The 19,470-nt window shown below is 38.6% G+C and overlaps 1 protein-coding gene across 2 annotated transcripts in view; it reads left to right on the top strand.

Moving 5' to 3' along the window:
• The window catches only part of LOC117293969 (serine/threonine-protein kinase DCLK1-like), a 58,837-nt gene that overhangs the window by 24,971 nt on the left and 14,396 nt on the right, over positions 1–19,470 (top strand). For both annotated transcript variants that reach the window (XM_033776482.1, XM_033776481.1), the window contains exons 3-7: positions 5,726–5,822; positions 12,063–12,170; positions 13,024–13,166; positions 16,049–16,088; positions 17,781–17,913. In XM_033776482.1, the coding sequence (XP_033632373.1) occupies positions 5,726–5,822; positions 12,063–12,170; positions 13,024–13,166; positions 16,049–16,088; positions 17,781–17,913 (521 nt within the window). The remainder of the gene's footprint in view (positions 1–5,725; positions 5,823–12,062; positions 12,171–13,023; positions 13,167–16,048; positions 16,089–17,780; positions 17,914–19,470) is intronic.

The following is a 19,470-nucleotide window of genomic DNA, read 5'->3' as shown; positions in this document are numbered from 1 at the left end:
GACACTGGACATCTTTGGTAATTGCCAAAGACCAGTCTCCTCACTTGGTGTATCTCAACATATGCACAAAATACCAGACCTGTGAAAATTTGAACTCAATTGGTTGTCGAAGTTGCAAGATGATAATGGAAGAACAAATTTTGTCACACAAAGTTGTATGTATGCTTTATTTCGGGCCTCTAAATCTAATTCTGAGGTCTCAAATCAAATTTGTTGAAAATTACTTCTTTCTCGAAAACTACGTTACTTCAGAGGGAGCCGTTTCTCACAATGTTTTATACTATCAACAGCTCTCCATTGCTTGTTACCAAGTAAGTTTTTATGCTAACAATTATGTTGAGTAATTACCAATAGTGTCCACTGCCTTTAATACACAGTCTCTTTTTGCTTATATGTGAACTTTCCTTTTATTTATATATTTATTTATTTATTACACATCCAACAGCCCAACTAGCCTCAATAAGAGGATGAATAGGAAGCAAGAACAAATCTTTAATTTTAGATGTGGGAAGAAGAAATAAAATGGGAAAACCGACGCAGTCAGGTAGGGACTGAAAACCTAACCCATATTGCAAGGCTTCGATCTGAGGTGGGGATTCAAACCAGGGTCCACAGAGGTGAAAAGCAGGGAAAGAAATCACTGGTCCAACTTGATCCCAACTGTCATCCCACTCATGTTAGAGTGTTCGAGGACTCACTCTTAATACGCCTAGGCCTGAAATTGGATCCCTGGCCTCTGCCCCGGTCTTGGCCTTCGTGCCCCATTCTGCCCCGGTCTTGGCCTTCGTGCCCCATTAAAAGTTACCCATAGAAGTGCCTCTGCAAAATGAGAATGGCCTTGCCCTCTCAAGGGTGAGATTCTAGGCTTGTACACCTGTCGTTTATTCTTTTCCATATTTCAGATGAAAGATTGCACGCTATTCAGAAAGTACAAAAGCCACTTCCTTGTCTGAAATTTAACCCCTCCGGGTTAGCAAGAATCAATTGGAATTCTGTATACTTTTCCCCATCTTTTGTCATATACCTGACATGCTTGAGACAGTTCATCTATTCCGATTGTCAAAATGAGATCATGTTTCAATGTGCAATATTAACACAGTGAGGAGTGTCTATGGCCTGAAGAAATTAAGTTAAAAAAGAGGAGGCTATCAGATGGTTGGACGGAGCAAGTTCAAAATGTGTGTGCGATAGTTTGAAACTTTGGTGCACATGTTCTGACATTGTGCAAGGAGCTACTAAGTGCCCAACATGAATAGTTTAATGAAGAGTCGTGGGGTGAGCTGGTGCTAGTTCTAAAACTTGTAAATGTTTTTTTAATGTATTTTTACGGAAAGGCATTTATGAATGGGAAAAAAGAGAGTGGTGAATTGGTTTTAAATGGCTGTGTAAAAAAGGACCGACGAGCCCCACAGCCACGACACTGCCAGTTTTAAAAAGCTGTTCTAGACCTTGTCTCTCACTCTTTTGTTCCCTTATTAAAAAACAACAAGACCTTGTTTGAAAAGAACATCAAGGTTTGAGAGCTGTTAAATCCTGCCACAACTCTTTAAAATCATTTTAGTTCCAACCAAGTTTGACATGTTGCAGCCACAGGATGTTTTTGAAGACCACAAGTGTGGTTTGCATGTCAACTACATGAAGTTCAATATAATCAAGCTTACAAGTTCACCATGCTAGTCAGTGATTCTTTTGTTCACCGAGTTCATCTTCAAGTATATCAAGGGTGAGATGATGTAGTCTCTGATCGTGATCTTGGTTGCAATCGGGCAGATTACCATGAGGGACTGGGTGATCCTTAGGCGCCCCTCCCCTCTTGGGAATACCCCCCATTGTGGTGTGAAGATTGGTTCCTATCCACTGGTCACACCTTTCTCAAACCCACTTGCCAAGGAAACTCTACACCGCCTCCCAAACCGGACCCATTGTTCACTCTAATGGACCTGTGTCTTGAAGTCGTGTGTTGGGGATTTTGTCTTTTGCGCTTTTAGCCAGCTAGACCAACCGCTGATGGGAAATGGGACCTAGGCATCTGGAGAATAATAATGTAAGTGTTATTTGAATTGCACGAAGAGGGTTTATGTATTTGTAGGGGTTGGTCAAAAGAAGGGGTTTGTGGATTTCAGAGGGTGCATGAACGTGAACGGAAGGGTAAAAAAAGTTCAAAATGATAAAGGAAAAAGAATCAGAGGGATCAAAGATAGAACAACAATAACACCACTATGAGCAGCAGCAAAACAAGCAGCAGCAACAACTGCAACAGCACTGACAAAATGTAACAAAGTAAACAACAACTGAAACAGCAACAACAACAACAACAACAACAACAACAACGACAACAACAACAACAAGAGCATCAACAACAACAACAATACTAACAACTGAAGGGTTCGAAAGAAAAAAGATAAGATTCTGGGGGATTTTGGTGGGCGAGCATTAGTTTGCAAGAATAAAACAACAACAACAGCAATGTCAGCAGCAGCAGCAATTGCAACATCTGCAACAACAACCACAACCACAACAACAACAGAAGGTGCAAAACAAAACTGAAGTTCATAGAAAGAAGACACGTTCAAAGAGCAGCTTACAAAATTTAGCCAGACCCAAAATTGGTTTTCTTTAGATTGTCTTCAAGAAGTAACGATGACCGTTTGAAAAGTACATACTATAAATCATTTTGGTTGATGTCATCTTCCACCATAAATGTGGGGAGTCCATTTCCCCTACTACTGTTATTGTGTGTTGTTTTAGGTGATGTGTGTGTGGTGAAATCCGCACCATTTTACAATTGCAATTTGACTCTTCAAAATGGCAGACCATAGTCCGAAAGTCGCCATATGTGACGTCAGTGCACTGGACATTTAAAGTGACCTCTCCATTCTTGTTCAAGCAGCGTCTTTATGCAAGTGAAAAACATAAACAAACTCAAGTGTGTTGTTTTCAGTTCCCATAATTTCAGGTTTGTGAACAAAGAGTATAGGAGTAGACTCATGTGCACGTGTGACAATCATGGCTTCACTTGCATTGAAAACGTCCATTCTAAAATTACAAACTGTTAAGATGGGAAGGAGTGTGCAAGGAGTACTTGTTTAACGATCACGTCTCCGCTGATTATTCGTACCCTCTCTGTAGAAATCTGACCCAAGTGATTCAGCTCACGTTTTCACATAACGACCTTCTCCGTATATGCACATCTGCTTTTTGGACAATGTACTGGTTTAAAGAGGACACGTTTGGCAGAGACGGCAAACTTGAAAGATGTTCTCATTTTGTTTCCTGGTCTCTGTCCCTTCAGATTGATGTTTCTGAGTTGGGGGGATTCTCAAGTGGCGGATGTTTAAATGCAGTGGATACTGTTGGTAATTACTCAAAATAATTATTAGCAGAAAACCTTTCTTGGTGACAAGTAATAGGGAGAGGTTGATGGTATAAAACATTGTGGGAAACGGCACCCTCTGAAGTGCCATAGTTTTTGGGTAAGAAGTAATTTTCCAGGAATTTGATTTTGAGACCTCAGATTTAGAACTTGAGGTCTCGAAATCAACCATCTAAACGCACACACCTTCGTGTGACAAGGGTGTTTTTTTCTTTCATTCATATCTCGCAAGTTCGATGACCGATTGAGCTCAAATTTTCACAGGTTTGTTATTTTATGTATATGTTGAGATACACCAACTATGAAGGCTAGTCTTTGACAATTACCAATAGTGTCCACTGCCTTTAATGATACAGCTGCTTTGTGCTAGCTTATTGGAATGATTTCGTCTGCTTTGCATTTCTTGTGACCCACAATATATTTTATGTATAAATGCGATAATTATATTGGATGAAGTCAGATATGATCTTCCAAAATAAATACAACTCTTTTCTGTGTTTGTGTTTTCAGCTCCAATGCATTCCTTGTGACTCACACTTTTGTTTATATAAACATCCAATAATTATTTTTGATAAAATTAGAGCAATGGTCTTCAACAACATGATTCTATTCTATGTTTGTGTTTCTGACGTCTGTCTACACTTACCAGACGTTTCTTCACCTGCCGTTCTCAACATACATCCTCCAACACCATGACATGTGGTGAATCACCACGACAACCATGTTAAAATTAGGTTGAGGTATCAGAGAGATCTGTCAAAACAAACATCTCCAACCCACCCCCCCCCCTCCTCCAGACCCCCTTCTGAATTATCTTACCGTTCCATCCCATGCACTCCTTAAAATATTCATGATAAATTACTCGCATCTAGAATTCCTGGCGGACCTCCAATCTGCCCAACCCTGATGAGCTTCCCAAATCCTTTGTTTGTACGGAATTATCGGGATTCCTGGTGGACCAAGGTGGACGTGTCACACACCAGATGAGATCAGATCAGATCTACCCATCTCGCCACCGAACCATCTGCCGATGGAATTGCTCATCTACCATCTTCCCAAAGATGCTCATCCCACTAAATCTCGCACCAAAAACCAACACCATGAAGACCTTTAAGTGTCATCGATGAGTCGCTTAATCTTTTGGTTTCGCCCCTGCTCTTTTTCCCCCTCCAATATCCAGAAATTACCCTGGCCGGTTCCATTAACAGATTGTGTAAATGAAATATTTTTTCTGTGTGTGATAATGGTACTCATTAGTTAGAGAGGGTTTCGGCTGGTTTGTCAGTGATAACTCATTTGGAAAATCAATATCGCACAACGAACGAAAATCTCCAGGGACCTGTCTGGAAATGAAGCGGTACCTTTTGGATGAAAATGGTACTCTTTTTTTTAATCCAGAAGATGTTTCTTAATCATGAGGAAAAATTAAAACCTTTGTGAAATACCCAGTGGCCTCATTTTTTGGTCATAAATTTTAACATTTGGCCAATTTACCCTGCAGCCAAATAAGTTTTGCAATTTAGAGTTTTTCCAAACACTCATTTTCTGAATATTTAAGATGGTACCTTTTGAATGAAAATGCATAATTTTATTTTTTCAGAATCTGTTTTTCACTTAAAAAAAAACACAACAGCTTTTATGAAATAACCACTGGCCTCATTTTTAAGTCTTAAATTTAAGTATTTGGCCAATTTACCCTGCAACCAAAAAAGTCATGCAGTGGAGTTCTACAAAGCACACATTATTTTAAGATTTATGAATGTATACATTACTTTTTAGTTCAAAACTGACATTTGAAACTTCATCCTATGATCTGCCATCTTTTAAGAGGGAATATCAATTCCTACCGTCAGCTCCACTGAGTTTCTGCATTTCTTAGTTTTCTTCCTTGTAGCCCTTTACCTAGAGTGGCTTTTAGCCTCGTTTTGGGCACACTTGCATAAACAAAAATATAAAAAATATATAAAAGTCATATTTTATTGTAAAAGATGTTTCTGCTCTGATAAAATCTCACTCAAGATTTTGTTGTAACTTTGTATTTTCCTCCCCTTTTTGGTTAGATCGAGCTTTGTTAAAGAATGAAGCTTACTTAAAGGGGCGTTGTGGGTCGTAAAAAGCATGTGTTATGAAATGAATGTGGTTGAAAGATATTTTTAAGTAACATGGTGCTTAGCAAATTTGTCTGCTGAGCAAAAATGTGCAGGTAACCAACCAAAAACTAGTTACATTACATTGTATTTTACAGCCGGGTAACCTGCATCTGCTCCGCAAATTTTGTTGGGCCTAACATCATTATGAAATCATACCTAGGTGTATGACCTTACTGAGCATGATCTCTTTCTTATTCTTCAGGTAACATGTCTCCAAGATTTCTTCAAAGATGACGATGTCTTCATTGCGTATGGACAGGAGCGCTACTCCCACGATGACTTTGACATTGCAGTCGAAGGTAAGATGATAAAATAAGAAAACATCCGATGCTGTTTATTACGTTTGAATGTTTTAAGCAAATGTTTACTTTGGACGCAGGTTCAAAATGAGTCACACATACTCACTGTCAAGTCATATATGGATTTCCAATTAATGTCAGCACTACATACAGTCGATGGAATTGACATTGTCTTCGCATAAGGTATGCAGAATAAGGATGGTAACTTGACACTTGAGTGTTAGTTGGGATATTTGGTGCATACCGGTTTCTGTTGAGATAACTGGCTCAAACCGGTTTTGTTGAGGTAACTGGTGCAAACCGGTTTTCCCCTGGTATTTTAAAGCATTTTTCTGGTATTTTTAAGCATTGGTGCATCTTTCCCTCCATCCGACATTCCAGTCTGTTTTAAGAGGAATATCAATGTACCTTTAGCTCTCCTGAGTTGTGTTCATCTTTAATGTTTTTCTTCTAGCCCCTAACCAAGAGTGCATTTTAGCCTTGTTTGGGGCGTGATATTAGTATATATTTTACATTAGTATTAAAAGAAGACAGAAACAAGACTAAAACTGAGCAAAACCTAACCCATTTATAACGCAAATGCGATTATCTGCTATTAGTGCTTGTAAAGAAACACATTTTTTTTTAAACTCTATGAATTTAATTCTTATATAGATGAAAGAAAGGTTGTTCCAGTAAACATTTTTAACTACAAGCCGTGTGGTATTACTCTTACCACCATGAGGATGGGATAGTGAATGTCTCATGGTCCTTGCCTGGAATAGGTTGCCTGTACATTGCCCTAGGATCCAGCCCTACAACCCTAGTTCTTAATTTGTATCGATGCAGAGAGTCTGTAAATTTACTGTGATGAAACACCCAGAAGGGTCAGGTGATTTGTCATCGAGACCAATGACCGACGACTACCTGTTTAAGCACAAAAAGATGCAGAACACAGCAAAATTATGCTTACTCGAATAAACTTACCAGGCAATGTACCATTTGTGACTGGTATTCTGCTTTTTTTTTGTTCAACAGAAAATTGCTTACTGCCCAAAGCAGCTCTATGAAATTGGGCCCCTGTTTTTCAGCATATTCCTTACTACTACTGTTTGTGTTTACCCAAACACTGATGTTTGTTAGTGCTTAACAAACATCAGTGTTTGGGTAAACACAAACTGTATTAGGAAAAATAACTCTTGTGGAACCCACCACCTTCGCTAAGAAGTCCCACTGAGCTTGCCTGGTAGCTAGAGGTAATTTGAATCGTATAATTTAGCAACATGTACGGCAAGGATTTGTGTTAAAATTGGCATTTGGGACTTTGCCTGTGGATTTGTTTTTGCAGGAGTCTGGAGTACTGAGTTTACAGTGCTACAGTGTGATTCCGTTTCTTTTAAAATCTTTCATATTTAAATAATTGTCGGGCGCACCCACAATGTCAAACACTCCACCAGTTCCTGCCTAAAAGTTGCCTAGCTATTTCTATCTTGTAAACACTGTTTTAATCACACCGTTGACAAAAGACAGACAGGGACCATTCATGTTCCTTAATCTAATCTGAAACAAGATAGTTGAACATCTCCTAGTCAATGATAATTTTACCGAGATGAAGTTGAGGTAAATTATAAAGAACCAGGCCTCGGTGGGTTTAAACCACTAGTTGAAAACCGATTCAACACACTTCGATTCCCATTCATGAATACCTTTTTCGGTCAAAAACATCATCACTCTTTGGTCAAAAAGTAAAATAAATGCAAAAGTTAAAATTGTTAAATGATTTCTTTCAACACAACACCCCTCCAGCTATGAAAAGGTAAAGCCCTCCGCCGCCCTCGGGTAAACAACTCCATATAAGGGAGTGCTGTGCGCGTCGCACGTATCGCGTGATGTGGTACAACTGTTTCAGCTGTTGCTCTCGACCAATAGGAATAAAGAAACTGTCTTATAAGAACAGGTGCAAGGTCGCGTGTCATGCCCACGAATTAACACTTTTACCGGTCATAAACAAAGGTTTATACACACCCACGTGACGTGCTCTCCGCCAATAGGATATAGCAAAACTGTCTGAGGTATTTATGAATCAAGATTAAATTACTTTTTTTTAGGTTGGTTAAACAAGTTAACACAGCTCAAATGTTTCTTGTTCCATTCAAATTGTGTTTGCAGTGTGTCTGGCTGACGAATAAACCCAATATTTGTTATGTGGCAAGTCACTGTTGCTAATTCAAATGAAGGCTTCATTTCTTGCCAGTCGGCACTCTAAATTAATGAGTCAAAATGTTTGACCCTGCAAGTCTCAGACTCACCGATGCGACTTCTTCTTAAACAAATGGATTGATTTGGGCAATGTGCTGGCCCGTCTGTTAACTAGAATAAAATAAAACAAAAAAAGAAAAGTTTTTTTTGCATGTGAAAATAAAGTTACAAGCGTGCATTTATGTTTCTCTCATCGAATAAGGCACATGCAGTGAATAAGTAACAGACATTGAACAAGGAACAGAGAGTGAATAAGGAACAGACACTGAACAAGGAACAGTTAGTGAATAAGAAACAGACAGTGAATAAGGAACAGCCACTGTCACAACAGTCGGGACTCGATTCATCATTTTTCAATCAATCTCTTTCATAATTAAACAGTTCTCAATGAAACCCTGTTAACGAAATTAAATTTGCGCGTACCACAGAAGGTTCCCCAAGGAACTGCAAGGCTGTTAGAACCCCGCGGCAAGAATGTCCGCAGCCTTCATTGAAGACGGTCTGATTAGATTCTCTAGCTATCGATGAAACAGACACAGAAATGAAGTCGATCCCTCTCTTTGTAATTACTGGATATCCGATATCTTCAAGTGCGTAATTCTGAATGAGGTAGAACCAGAGAGTCGCCAATATTGATACATACTGTATGTCTGTTAAAGATAAACCATGTTGTGTTAAATTTACAGGAGGGGAGTATTTCTCTGACCGCGCAAGGGGGCGAGAGTGAACCAAATTGATGTGATGCAAAATAAGTTAACGAAATAAACTTGTTTTCTTTATATTGTTATTATTACATATTTGAATGTTGCAGAAAGAAGTTACTGGCCTGACATTTCGACCCTTAGCAGAGTATTTCTCGAAGGTTCTTGTAGGGTGGAACTCTCAGGCCGTTAACTATTTTTTTGCATTTATACCATAGGTCCTTTTGGTTGGTAAAGCAGTTAGCCACAGCTAATTCTATTTTCTTATATTTGGATGTTTATACAAGAAAGTAACATACGGGCAGTCAAATTAGGATCAAACTGTGATTGTGATGCAATGAATCTCCTGTTGCAAGCACCCTGTGAAGCAGAGCCAACATTTTGGGCTCACAGCGCGCCTCTTAGCACAGTTTTTGTTCCTTAATCACTGCTTTACCATAACCAAAGCAAAAGGCACACTAACTTTCTTTGGTTTATTATTTGGTGTTTATATCATTTAAAAAAAAATATTAATGCCTCATGTTTGGATCTAGCAGAGTCTTTCTCAGTGGCGACTTGACAGCACACCACACTCACACAAGTCTACTAATTATACATGCTTATCATTTTGTTTGACGTAGAGGCATGCACACTCTTGCAAGACTTTGGGGGCTAAAGGGTATCCTCCTCTGGCACAGACATGTCTGAAGATGTATAAAAACATCTTCAGTGAACAGCTCATCTGTTCTCTACTCTTGTCAGAGGACAGAACATGTTCACTACCTTGGGCACTCAGATCGTAATGCTGAATTACGGGCCGTAATCAAGTTATGGGCTGTGGTTCATGTGGCTTGAGGACTCACGAATCCAAGACGCAGACATAACAAAATGATGACTTCATTTCCATCGAATAGTTTGGGAGGATCATGCTTTCTTGGTGGAATCTTTGATTGTTACAACACTTTCCTTATTATTATTATTATTATTATTATTATTTTTTTTTTTTTTTTTGAGAAGAACTCGTTAGAAACATGTTTTGGGGCATTTTGTCTCAATGTGCTTATGATGGGACCATTTCTAATGAGCCAAATATTAAATTAAATTTTTTCTTTTTTTTTGATACAATTTTCACAACTTCAAAACTAGTTGTTTCACTCATTTAAAAAAAAACACTAAAATTTCAAGTAAAGACTATTTTAAGGGATATTTTTCCACCTAAACCATCTTTATACCAGATATACCATGTACATGTACATGTAAGTTATCTGTAACCCTGCGAACATTTACATTTTTAATCTTTCCGAACCACTTTCTTAATTGACATTACTATGCTTGTAGCCACAGATTTTTAAATAAATACACATCCCTTTTAGCGGACAAATTACCATTTCGTAGCTTGTCTCCTGTCCCCAAATTTCAGTCAATAACTTCAAAGTGCTTTGACATCCCCAAGACCACTACTACTTAGTTAAATATTAACATCCCATAGATTTGCATCCATGACGCATCACATGTAAAACAGTGTCTATGAATATATCCGCATAACGCATGGATGATTATTTGTATTACACGCCTTGCACACTGGGCTGATCCACTTGGATCCCAACGCAGGGTTTCCCAACCAACATGTTATCCGTGTCTTCGTTCAAGCCAGGAATCGATGTTAAATTAACCATTTTCGTGACACCTGTATTATTACACACCACCCGGGGCCCAGTCGTCGTTAGGTTTCCTCTTGACCGGAGAGCGTGGCTTGAGAATTTTGTTACCGCCTGCTCTGCTTATTTTTTCAGTCACTTGAAAAATGATTAAGGTCATCGAAGGCTGGTCAGATGTATCGGTCGAGAAGTCTTGGCTGACCAGTTCCTGTTTGTGATTTGGGTTGTTACCTCATATTTCAAGTCTTGTTTAAAACAGATTGTCTTTACTTGAGGTTTTTTTAGATTTGTTTCCACGGTAATTTTTCGGTTGCCCTTGGTATGCAGATATTCCGCTCATTTTTCAGTCACTCAAAAATAATTTAAGGTCATCGAAGGTTGGTCAGATACATCCATCAAGCAGTCTTGGCTGACCAGTTCCTGTTTTTGTTTTTGGGATTTATCTCATGTTTCAAGTCTCGTTTACAGAATATGTTAATTTTGAGTTTGTCTGATTTTTCTCCGCTAGAATTTTCCGGTATGCTGTTTGTATGCAAATTTAATTAGAGAATCTAATTAAGTTATCAGTTAAGTTTGTGTATTTTCAATGACAGCTGTGACTATATAAATTAAAAATAACTGAGGGGAATAATTGTTAAATATAATTGTTAATCAATTAGGAATGGTTGAGTAAGTGGTTGACCTCACGATGTGATATAAATATGTAGAACCATGCCAAAAAGCTGTGAGCAGTAAACATATATTCAGGACAAATTTGACTTTATTTATCATACCTAGAAAAAAAGGGGTGAAATAAACATAATAAAATGTATCAATATGGTCAATATATTTTTAGGAAATGTTCACTGGGTAGGAATATATTGCTATAATATCTTCCAGGTTTACTGATGAGGTGATCGGTCCCCTTATTACTGGAAATATTTAACAGTATAAAGGAGTTGTTGAAATAATTGTGTTGGATATAATGAGTATTTTGGGGTTTTACATAAAAGTCTTAGTCTCTGCTTGTTTGGTCATCAGTGTTGTAGCCACGGTGGGCGGTGCTGGGCGGGCCTGCCCAGGGCTCTCAATTTTTGCCCAGCACTCTCAGCAAAATACATAATGCTGCCAAGCACAGATTTGTCAAATATTGTCCACTTTGCATTGGTCTGAGACACACCTAATGATAAGGAGTGAGAAAGAACACAATCCAAAGGCCATTCAACTTATTTCATGGCCCCATGACACAAACAGTTTGGAAACCTGGTTGCCCACCACTAAATTTGGTCTAGCTATAACCCTGTTGGTCATACCAGAAAATTTGCAGCATTCTTTTTTAGTATGAGGAGAACTACTTCAACTGATTTGTTCTTGATAAGTAAATGAATAACTCAAATTCACAGTTATCAAAAGTTATCAAAAGTCAATCGAAATCAAGAGAGGCAGTGCATGGAAGGAAGAAGACTGAAAGCTAGGTGGACTGACAACATTCATGCATTACAAAATAAATAGTATGCATGAGCTGAAGACTACCACGCAGGATAGAGATGCTTGGAGGGAGTTTGTTTCTCGGACCACCCTAATTAACTAAATAGAGATAATTTTCAAAAGAGAAAATTGTAGAGTAGAGTAACTGTTACCAGTTAATTAATCAAGATTGTTGACGTTTTTTTTTTCATCCACAGAATGTAAGATGGTGTCGCCGTACCGCAACACCAAACGTAAAGACCGAGTGATGATGAAAAGCCCAGGGACTCCACGCCGGACAGCTTCCCCAAAACTCTCCACACAAAGTAAGCCCTCTCTGAACATTGAAACGTTGGTCCCTGCCCGCGTTGGCGGCTACATCCTTGGCTATGTCTGTTGCTGAGGAGGACCTGTACTTCATCGCATGATGATGTGGCAGTCCAGACATAGCTGGAGCTGTAGCCACCAAGTCAAACACGGCCTTAACCTGTTGATTTAAATTATCTTTTAAAGAGGAGACTACATTTCTATCCCTCTTTCGCAAAACACCACCAGCCCTTCAAAATTCAAACAGGTGTTTTTTTTTATGCCGTTGGACTGAGGAATACAGTAGTAAAGTGATTATGCTTTACATGCGATCAGGCATTCCACAATCTGAGTCCAAAAGATTTGGTGGTTATAGTGAATGGTGTCGGAACCAGGACTGCAGTAAACTGATCATACTTTCGATTAAATAATCAAAAACAAATTCTAAAACCTGGATCGGTTTCAACAATTCAAGTGAATTACCATTTTGGAAATAAGGTTTGATATTTAAATTTAGTAAAAAGGTTTGCGGTAACACCATGTAATGAAAATCTCTAAATGATTTGGGGGTGGTTCTGAAAAGAACTGTTGGTTTTAACTAAACGTTTGATTAGTATGGAAACACTGAGTTGAACCAACGGTTCTTTTTAGAACCATTTAGAGGTTATCATTACATGGTGTTACTGCAAACCTTTACTATATCCTATTTCACCATGCAAAGTTTCAAATCCTACTTTTCTTTGTTTATCAGTTTACACAATCGTAAAGAATAACTTGATATGTAAAAAAGAAAAATACAATTTATATTATTGAATAGTAGCTTCTGTTCGTTTTAATATTTATTTAGTTGCTGTATTCATTTTTTTCTCTCAGTGCCTCGCCAGGACGTTCCCTTCTATCCTTCATCGACAACGCCCAAGCCCTCTACTGCCACCTCCCTGAGACCCGTTATCCCACTCAAACCTAGCACACCCAAGAATCAGCAGAGCACATCATCAGCGTCATCAAAGTCAAAGGTAAGATGAGCATAAGTTGTAGGATGTGTCCAAAATTATGGCTTCAGTTATAGTTGTGGTTTTGACTGCTGCTATGCTTTGACTTTGGCTATGGATGTGGATGTGGCTAGGACTCTATCTATGTCTATAGTTATGGCTATGACTAATATTCATGCATGAGGTCACAATTCTAACCCGAAATGAGGCCATCACACCAATGCAGTGGCTGCACCGATGGCCTGGTTTTGGGAATGGTGACGTCATGCATGAATATTTAAGGGAAGGTACACGTTTGGTATTTACTCAAAACAAATATTATTAACTTAAAAACTGACTTGGTAACGAGCATTGGAGAGCTGTTGATAGTATAAAACATTGTGGGAGACGACTCTCTCTGACGTTACATAGTTTTTGAGAAAGAGGTAATTTCTCATTATAATAATAAAAGACTTCTAGCTAGAAGCGGCGTTTTTTTCTCTCATCATTTTCTCGCAACTTTGATGACCGATTGAGCCCAAATTTTCACAGGCTTGTTATCTTATGCTTATAATGGGATACATTAAGTGAGAACACTGGTCTTTGACCACTACCAAACGTGTACAGTGCCTTTAAGAGAGGCGTGTGGATGTGGCTATGACTAGGTTTTAGAAAAGGGGTGTGATTTTGGCTGTGACTGTCCCTGTGACTATGGCTATGGTTGTGAAAACGACTTTGACTGCAGCTGGATCACCAAGGTCAATAGCCACATCCAGATAAGACAGAGTCTAAGACAGTATATCTGAGGCACTAACTGCATCTTCCTAAACTCAAGATAACACAAGAATACTCAGCCAGAGCCAAGTCACGACTCGCTGTCTTTGAATAAATAAGCGTGCGGGTGTCAAAACTAATTTTTTTTATTTATTTATTTGTTATCTATCCACAAAAAGCTACAAATATTTTGGGAAAAGAAACTCATTCGTTTATCATAATTAAGAGATGATTGATGAATGTTCTGCTGAAAAGAATTTCACTACTGACAGTTCGCACTTATTTTGTTTTCACACATTCTGTTGTCCCTAACCTCTGATCAAATAACTTCTAAAATCTCTCCGCATCAGACTGATGTCCAATCCCCTAGGAAACCTTTCTCCCCACGTATCCCCTTGCTCTCTACATTCCTTCCATCGATCCACTAAGTCCTGTGTTGTTCCACCGTCTGAACCCCTCATTTATCTTGAATGCATTAGGGGCCCGCATGATGTGGCTTCATTCATTTTACTCTATTGATCTTTCAACCATAGTCAATAAAAACGCAGGCATTTATTATTGGATATGTGATATCGGGCTATTATGACTGTACATTTTTGGATCGGGACGGCAGACACTGTTTGCTGTTGGTTTAGTGCGCTGCCTCTCTTGCTTAAAGGTGTTGAGTAGAGTTTAAAAAAGCAGCACCAACTTTGGCATGTAGCAATATTTGACAAGACTTTTACAAGGGACCATGGACAGTACCAGAATTGTTTTGTAAAATTGTACAACCACGCAACAATTTAGCAAAGGACCCTCACTAAATTGCTCTCATATGTAGAAGGGACTTTAACGGCAGTGGACACTATTGGTAATTGTCAAAGACTAGCCTTCACAGTTGGTGTGTCTCAACATATGCATAAAATAACAAACCTGTGAAAATTTGAGCTCAATCGGTCATTGAAGTTGCGAGATAATAATGAAAGAACAATAACCCTTGTCACACGAAGTTGTGTGCGTTTATTAGATGGTTGATTTTTGAGACCTCAAGTTGGAAATCAAATTCGTGGAAAATTACCTCTTTCTCGAAAACTATGGCACTTCAGAGGGAGCCATTTCTCACAATGTTTTATACCATCAACCTCTCCCCATTACTGGTCATCAAGAAAGGTGCTATGCCAATAATTATTTTGAGTAATTACCAATAGTGTCCACTGCCTTTAAACAAGATTGGTGGAGCTCACAAAATAGTCGCAGACAGTGTCAGTGGTTTTTTCGGTGATCAATCCCTTTAAGGAATACAGGATTGGTAAAGCTGACCAAATTGTTGAGACACTAATGCATATTTTTTGTGATCAACCACATAGACGATGTGACCTGTGTTTACATTTAAACCGCCATATACGTCATGTTTCGCCGGGCAAAAACACACGTAGTCATGGTAAGATGGCATACACTTTCTAGCTGGCTGCCAAAACACAAAGGTTTTTCCCGTCGGTATGCTACGTTTGATTTTTAATAAACCAATAATAATAATAATAATAATAATAATGATGATGATGATAATATGTACCTTTAATGCAATTTTGTTCTGAAGAACGCGCATAATGAGATGTGGATTTGGATGTCAGTATGGACGTCTGGAGTGATTATGTGTGGGTCTGAGACATATATTAAGAACTAGAGAGGGCACACGCTTTGGCACTTGGGTAATTCCGTCATTTAATGTCCAAGGCGTGTGATTTTTTTCGGGGTTTTTCCTGATTTTTTCAAACCTCCTAGAGCCTACACATTTTTGGGGGAGAAGTTAAGCAGTCACAAAAGGGAAGACAAAATAATTCACATTGTGTCCTCCCACATCTAAAACTAAATTTTCCTTCCTTGTCTTCTCATCATTGCATTCAATTTGCATATAATTCACAGCAGCTAGAGTTAGATACTGTCCATAAAAATTACTCCTGCGTCACCAGTGGTCCAGTGGCTCCCCTCTTGTGACAAGGCCACTAAATATAATGCAGACAGGCAAGAAACATTAATTGGCCTAAGGGCTTAATGCGCTTTTTATTGAGCAGGGCAATTATGTTGATCAGTGAAGCTCAAAGAGTTGAATCCAAGACAGTGACCTGGAGTTGATGATGACCTTTTTTGTTTTTCTTCTTTTATTTCATTAACAGGGCAGCAGACGTGGGTCAGGGACCTCGAGTACAGATACAGGTAAGACAATTTCTTTTTCTTTGGGTTTGATAAAGTCCGTGACTTTGATCATTGATTGAGAAGTCTTCATAAAATGTCATGCCTGTTTTTATTGTGGTTGAACAAGAAACATTTACTAGGTTACGATTAACATAATGGTGCTCTACTTACTAAGCTATCTAGCCCTATGTTGAAGGTCTCCCTATCTTGTCAATATTTTTGTTCTGGGGTGCCAAAGATATTTACCAAATAGAGTGTCTGGTATGAGTACCAATTAGTCCCCCTTTTCATTTTTTGGGCAGCGATCTTGAACTTGTATCTTCACTTACATCGCAAGACATTACACTGAGCAATTTTGATACCAAGAAGGACTTTCCATAGCAACTACAAGCTTGGTGTGTTGGTTGGTCTTGGGATCCCCCAGAAGTATATTGTTTTTTTCTTTCTTCTATGACAAATATCTAGGTCATTATGGCTAAAACAAAAGAAACCTTGTCTGGGTGTTAACTCAAGAAGGACTTGCCATATCAACTCCAAACTTGGTGCTTGGTTTGGTATTGGGATCCCCCAGAGGCCTAGTATTGTATAGACCCCCATACTAAAAATGTCAATGTCATTACGGCTTAATCAAAGAATTTTTTTCTAAGCTATAACTCAAAAATGAGATTAATTTCAGCCGAAAACACACCATTCCTGGTTTTTATCTAGTCGGTTGATGGCCCGTAAGAAAACAGTTGTCCCGGAATAAACAAGTTGATGAAATTGCAAGTCGTTACGGTCTGTGAGCTTCATGTTGATTGGCTGCTGAATGCAAAGCCATGTGCATTGAAGCGTGATGATTGGCTGAGGGCATCGAGGGTGTCGATGTGCTTGAGCGAAAACATCTGTGACAAAATAATTGCAAGACGATTCTCATAAGAAGCTTAATGAAGGAGATTTATGCGCAGTGTCTAGCAAAAACTAAACAGCGAAAATCTCACAAACTGAAACTGTCAATCATTTATTTACACTTCAGTTCTTAACAAAACTCGACAGTGTTTTCAGAAATATAGTAAAGACATGACAAAAGCTCTAAGAGTAAATGAGTACATTTGTTACTCTTCAAAGATAGGACCATAAATTTAATTATAATTTAAAAAAAATTACCATAAGAAGTTTTTTGTTAAGACGCACTGGAGCTGTTGATGGTGTGAACTATTTTGAGAAAGAATTCCCTTCAAATGCCATATAGACCTAGTATTTATAAATTGCGACTTTAAAAATTAAATTTCTAAACACTTTATATGTGGAAGTGTCGTGGCCGAGCGGTTAAGAGCACCGAACTCAAACTCTGGTGTTTCTGATCAGCAGAGTGTGGGTTCGAATCCCCAGCCTTGACACTGTGTCCTTAAGCAAGACAATTAACCATTGCTTCGTTCTTCTGATGGGATAGTAAGCCGTTGGTCCCATGTGTTATGTAACGCATGTAAAAGAACCCAGAGCACTTAGCGAAAAGAGAAGGGGTTCGCCCTGGTGTTCCTGGTCCGATCGGCAGCAAATTGCGCCACAGCACCGTGTAAAGCATTACATGGTGCTATCAGAATTAGGTCTCAGGTCAGTTTGTTCTATAACTTAATATACTTTGGCAGAAGATAGTTAATGGCCTGATGTTTCAGCCCTAGCAGAGTCTTTCTTGAAGGCTAAAAGGCTGATACTTTTTTCTCCACCATCCAGGACACGATGCAGAGTATTCCCCGCAAGAGGAAAATGGCGTGTACGACAGAGAGGGCGCCCTCTACCAGAAGTACGAAGTAGGACGCGTGATCGGAGACGGCAACTTCGCTGTGGTCAAGGAATGTTTGAACAGGTGAAGTTATTCTATTGATGAAATTATCATTGAAACGAAGTGGGAGTATAAAACCAAAAAAGGATTAAGACTGAATGGAAGTAAACGGTTCAGAAACTTTTGTCAATAATGTGTTTTGTCAACAGCCAGCAATTCATCGATCAAAAGGAGTTTTTGTTTTAGTGCCGCAAATCTGCGTTATAACCAAAAGTATGCCTTCTCGATATCAGCATTTTATACAAACTTGCCCTGAAAATTGTATACACTAAATTTAATTTTACTGTGGTGAAAAATGGTATGAAAAAAACCTCCCAACTTTAAAATTTATACAGTAGAAAAATTATATAGCTGGTTGTTTGCATTCTAAAATATAAGTAGCAAAACACAAGCATTATCGATTGTTATTGCCAAATCATCGATATCATTAGCAGCATTATCACCCCACCACTGCCTTCATTAAATTAGTAGCTCTACCATCTGCCAAAACAAATCCTTGCCCATTGATTGGCTGTTGCTTGGGCATGATTAGCCAATTACAGACGTCATTGATCGGTGTTGCTTTATGAAAAACATGCTGTACATGTGTTTCCCCCCATGCCTGATGTAATCCAATTAGAAAGTGAAATTTCATTTGCATTTCCACCAGTACTGCTACCTATCTATTTGCCGCTTTGAAACAAGACAAAAAAAACATCCCTCAAAATTCCTGCAAAATTTGCCTGCAAGTTGTGTTTTGCACAAATTCAAGCAATATTTCTACGTCTGTGCCCCAATACTTCCTTCTATTCATACTGTATTCATAATGTAAAATAGTTATCACTTTTATTACAGAGATTTCACCATTGCATGTCATTGTTCATATTACCATGATCCAATTTCATAAAGCTGTTAAGCAGGAAATTATGCTTATGAAATGTGTCTGCTAAGCACAAATTAAGAAGGGACCAGCCACAACAACATACACTGCATGGTGTATTGGCTGACACCCTGTTTTTGCAAAGCAAGGTTTTTCAGTGCTTAGCAAATTTCTCAGAAGAGCAAACATTTTCTTTGTGAAATTGGGTCAAGATTTTCTGAATATTCAAGATAAATCAGCTATGCTTTTTCTGACAATTGTCAAGATTTTTTCAAAGATAATGTTTGAAGATTGACAACATTTTCTAAATATTATGAGATAATTTTACCAAATATTACTCAGACGTCTGGTGATTGATATGCGACATCCAGTCCATAATTAAACCAAAACGAGACTGGATGAATAATAGTCTGGCCCCCATTTTGGTCGAGTGAGAATCAGTACAAAGTGACTGCTGTTGCATACAGGGTATCAGAGCTCTATTGGCCCCTTGCCATGATGTGGAATTCACCACTGCGCAATGCGCATCAATCATTTCCACCATTTTGGAGTCAATTCTTTGTGTTTTGCGTACAATTTGTCTCCCAAATAATGGTGGACAGGGTAGGCGAGTGTTAAATTGGTCAATCTGGTAAGAGTGCCAAGATTTGTCAAAGCCTAAATTTAGTTATCCTTCTATACTTTTTTCAAATTTGCAATTCAAACTCTCAGCATTCTCAACG

Source organism: Asterias rubens, chromosome 8 (genome assembly GCF_902459465.1).
Source record: "Asterias rubens chromosome 8, eAstRub1.3, whole genome shotgun sequence".
Classification (NCBI taxonomy): domain Eukaryota; kingdom Metazoa; phylum Echinodermata; class Asteroidea; order Forcipulatida; family Asteriidae; genus Asterias; species Asterias rubens.
The sequence above is the reverse complement of the archived record's forward strand: the minus strand, read 5'-3'. Positions and strand labels throughout refer to the sequence as shown.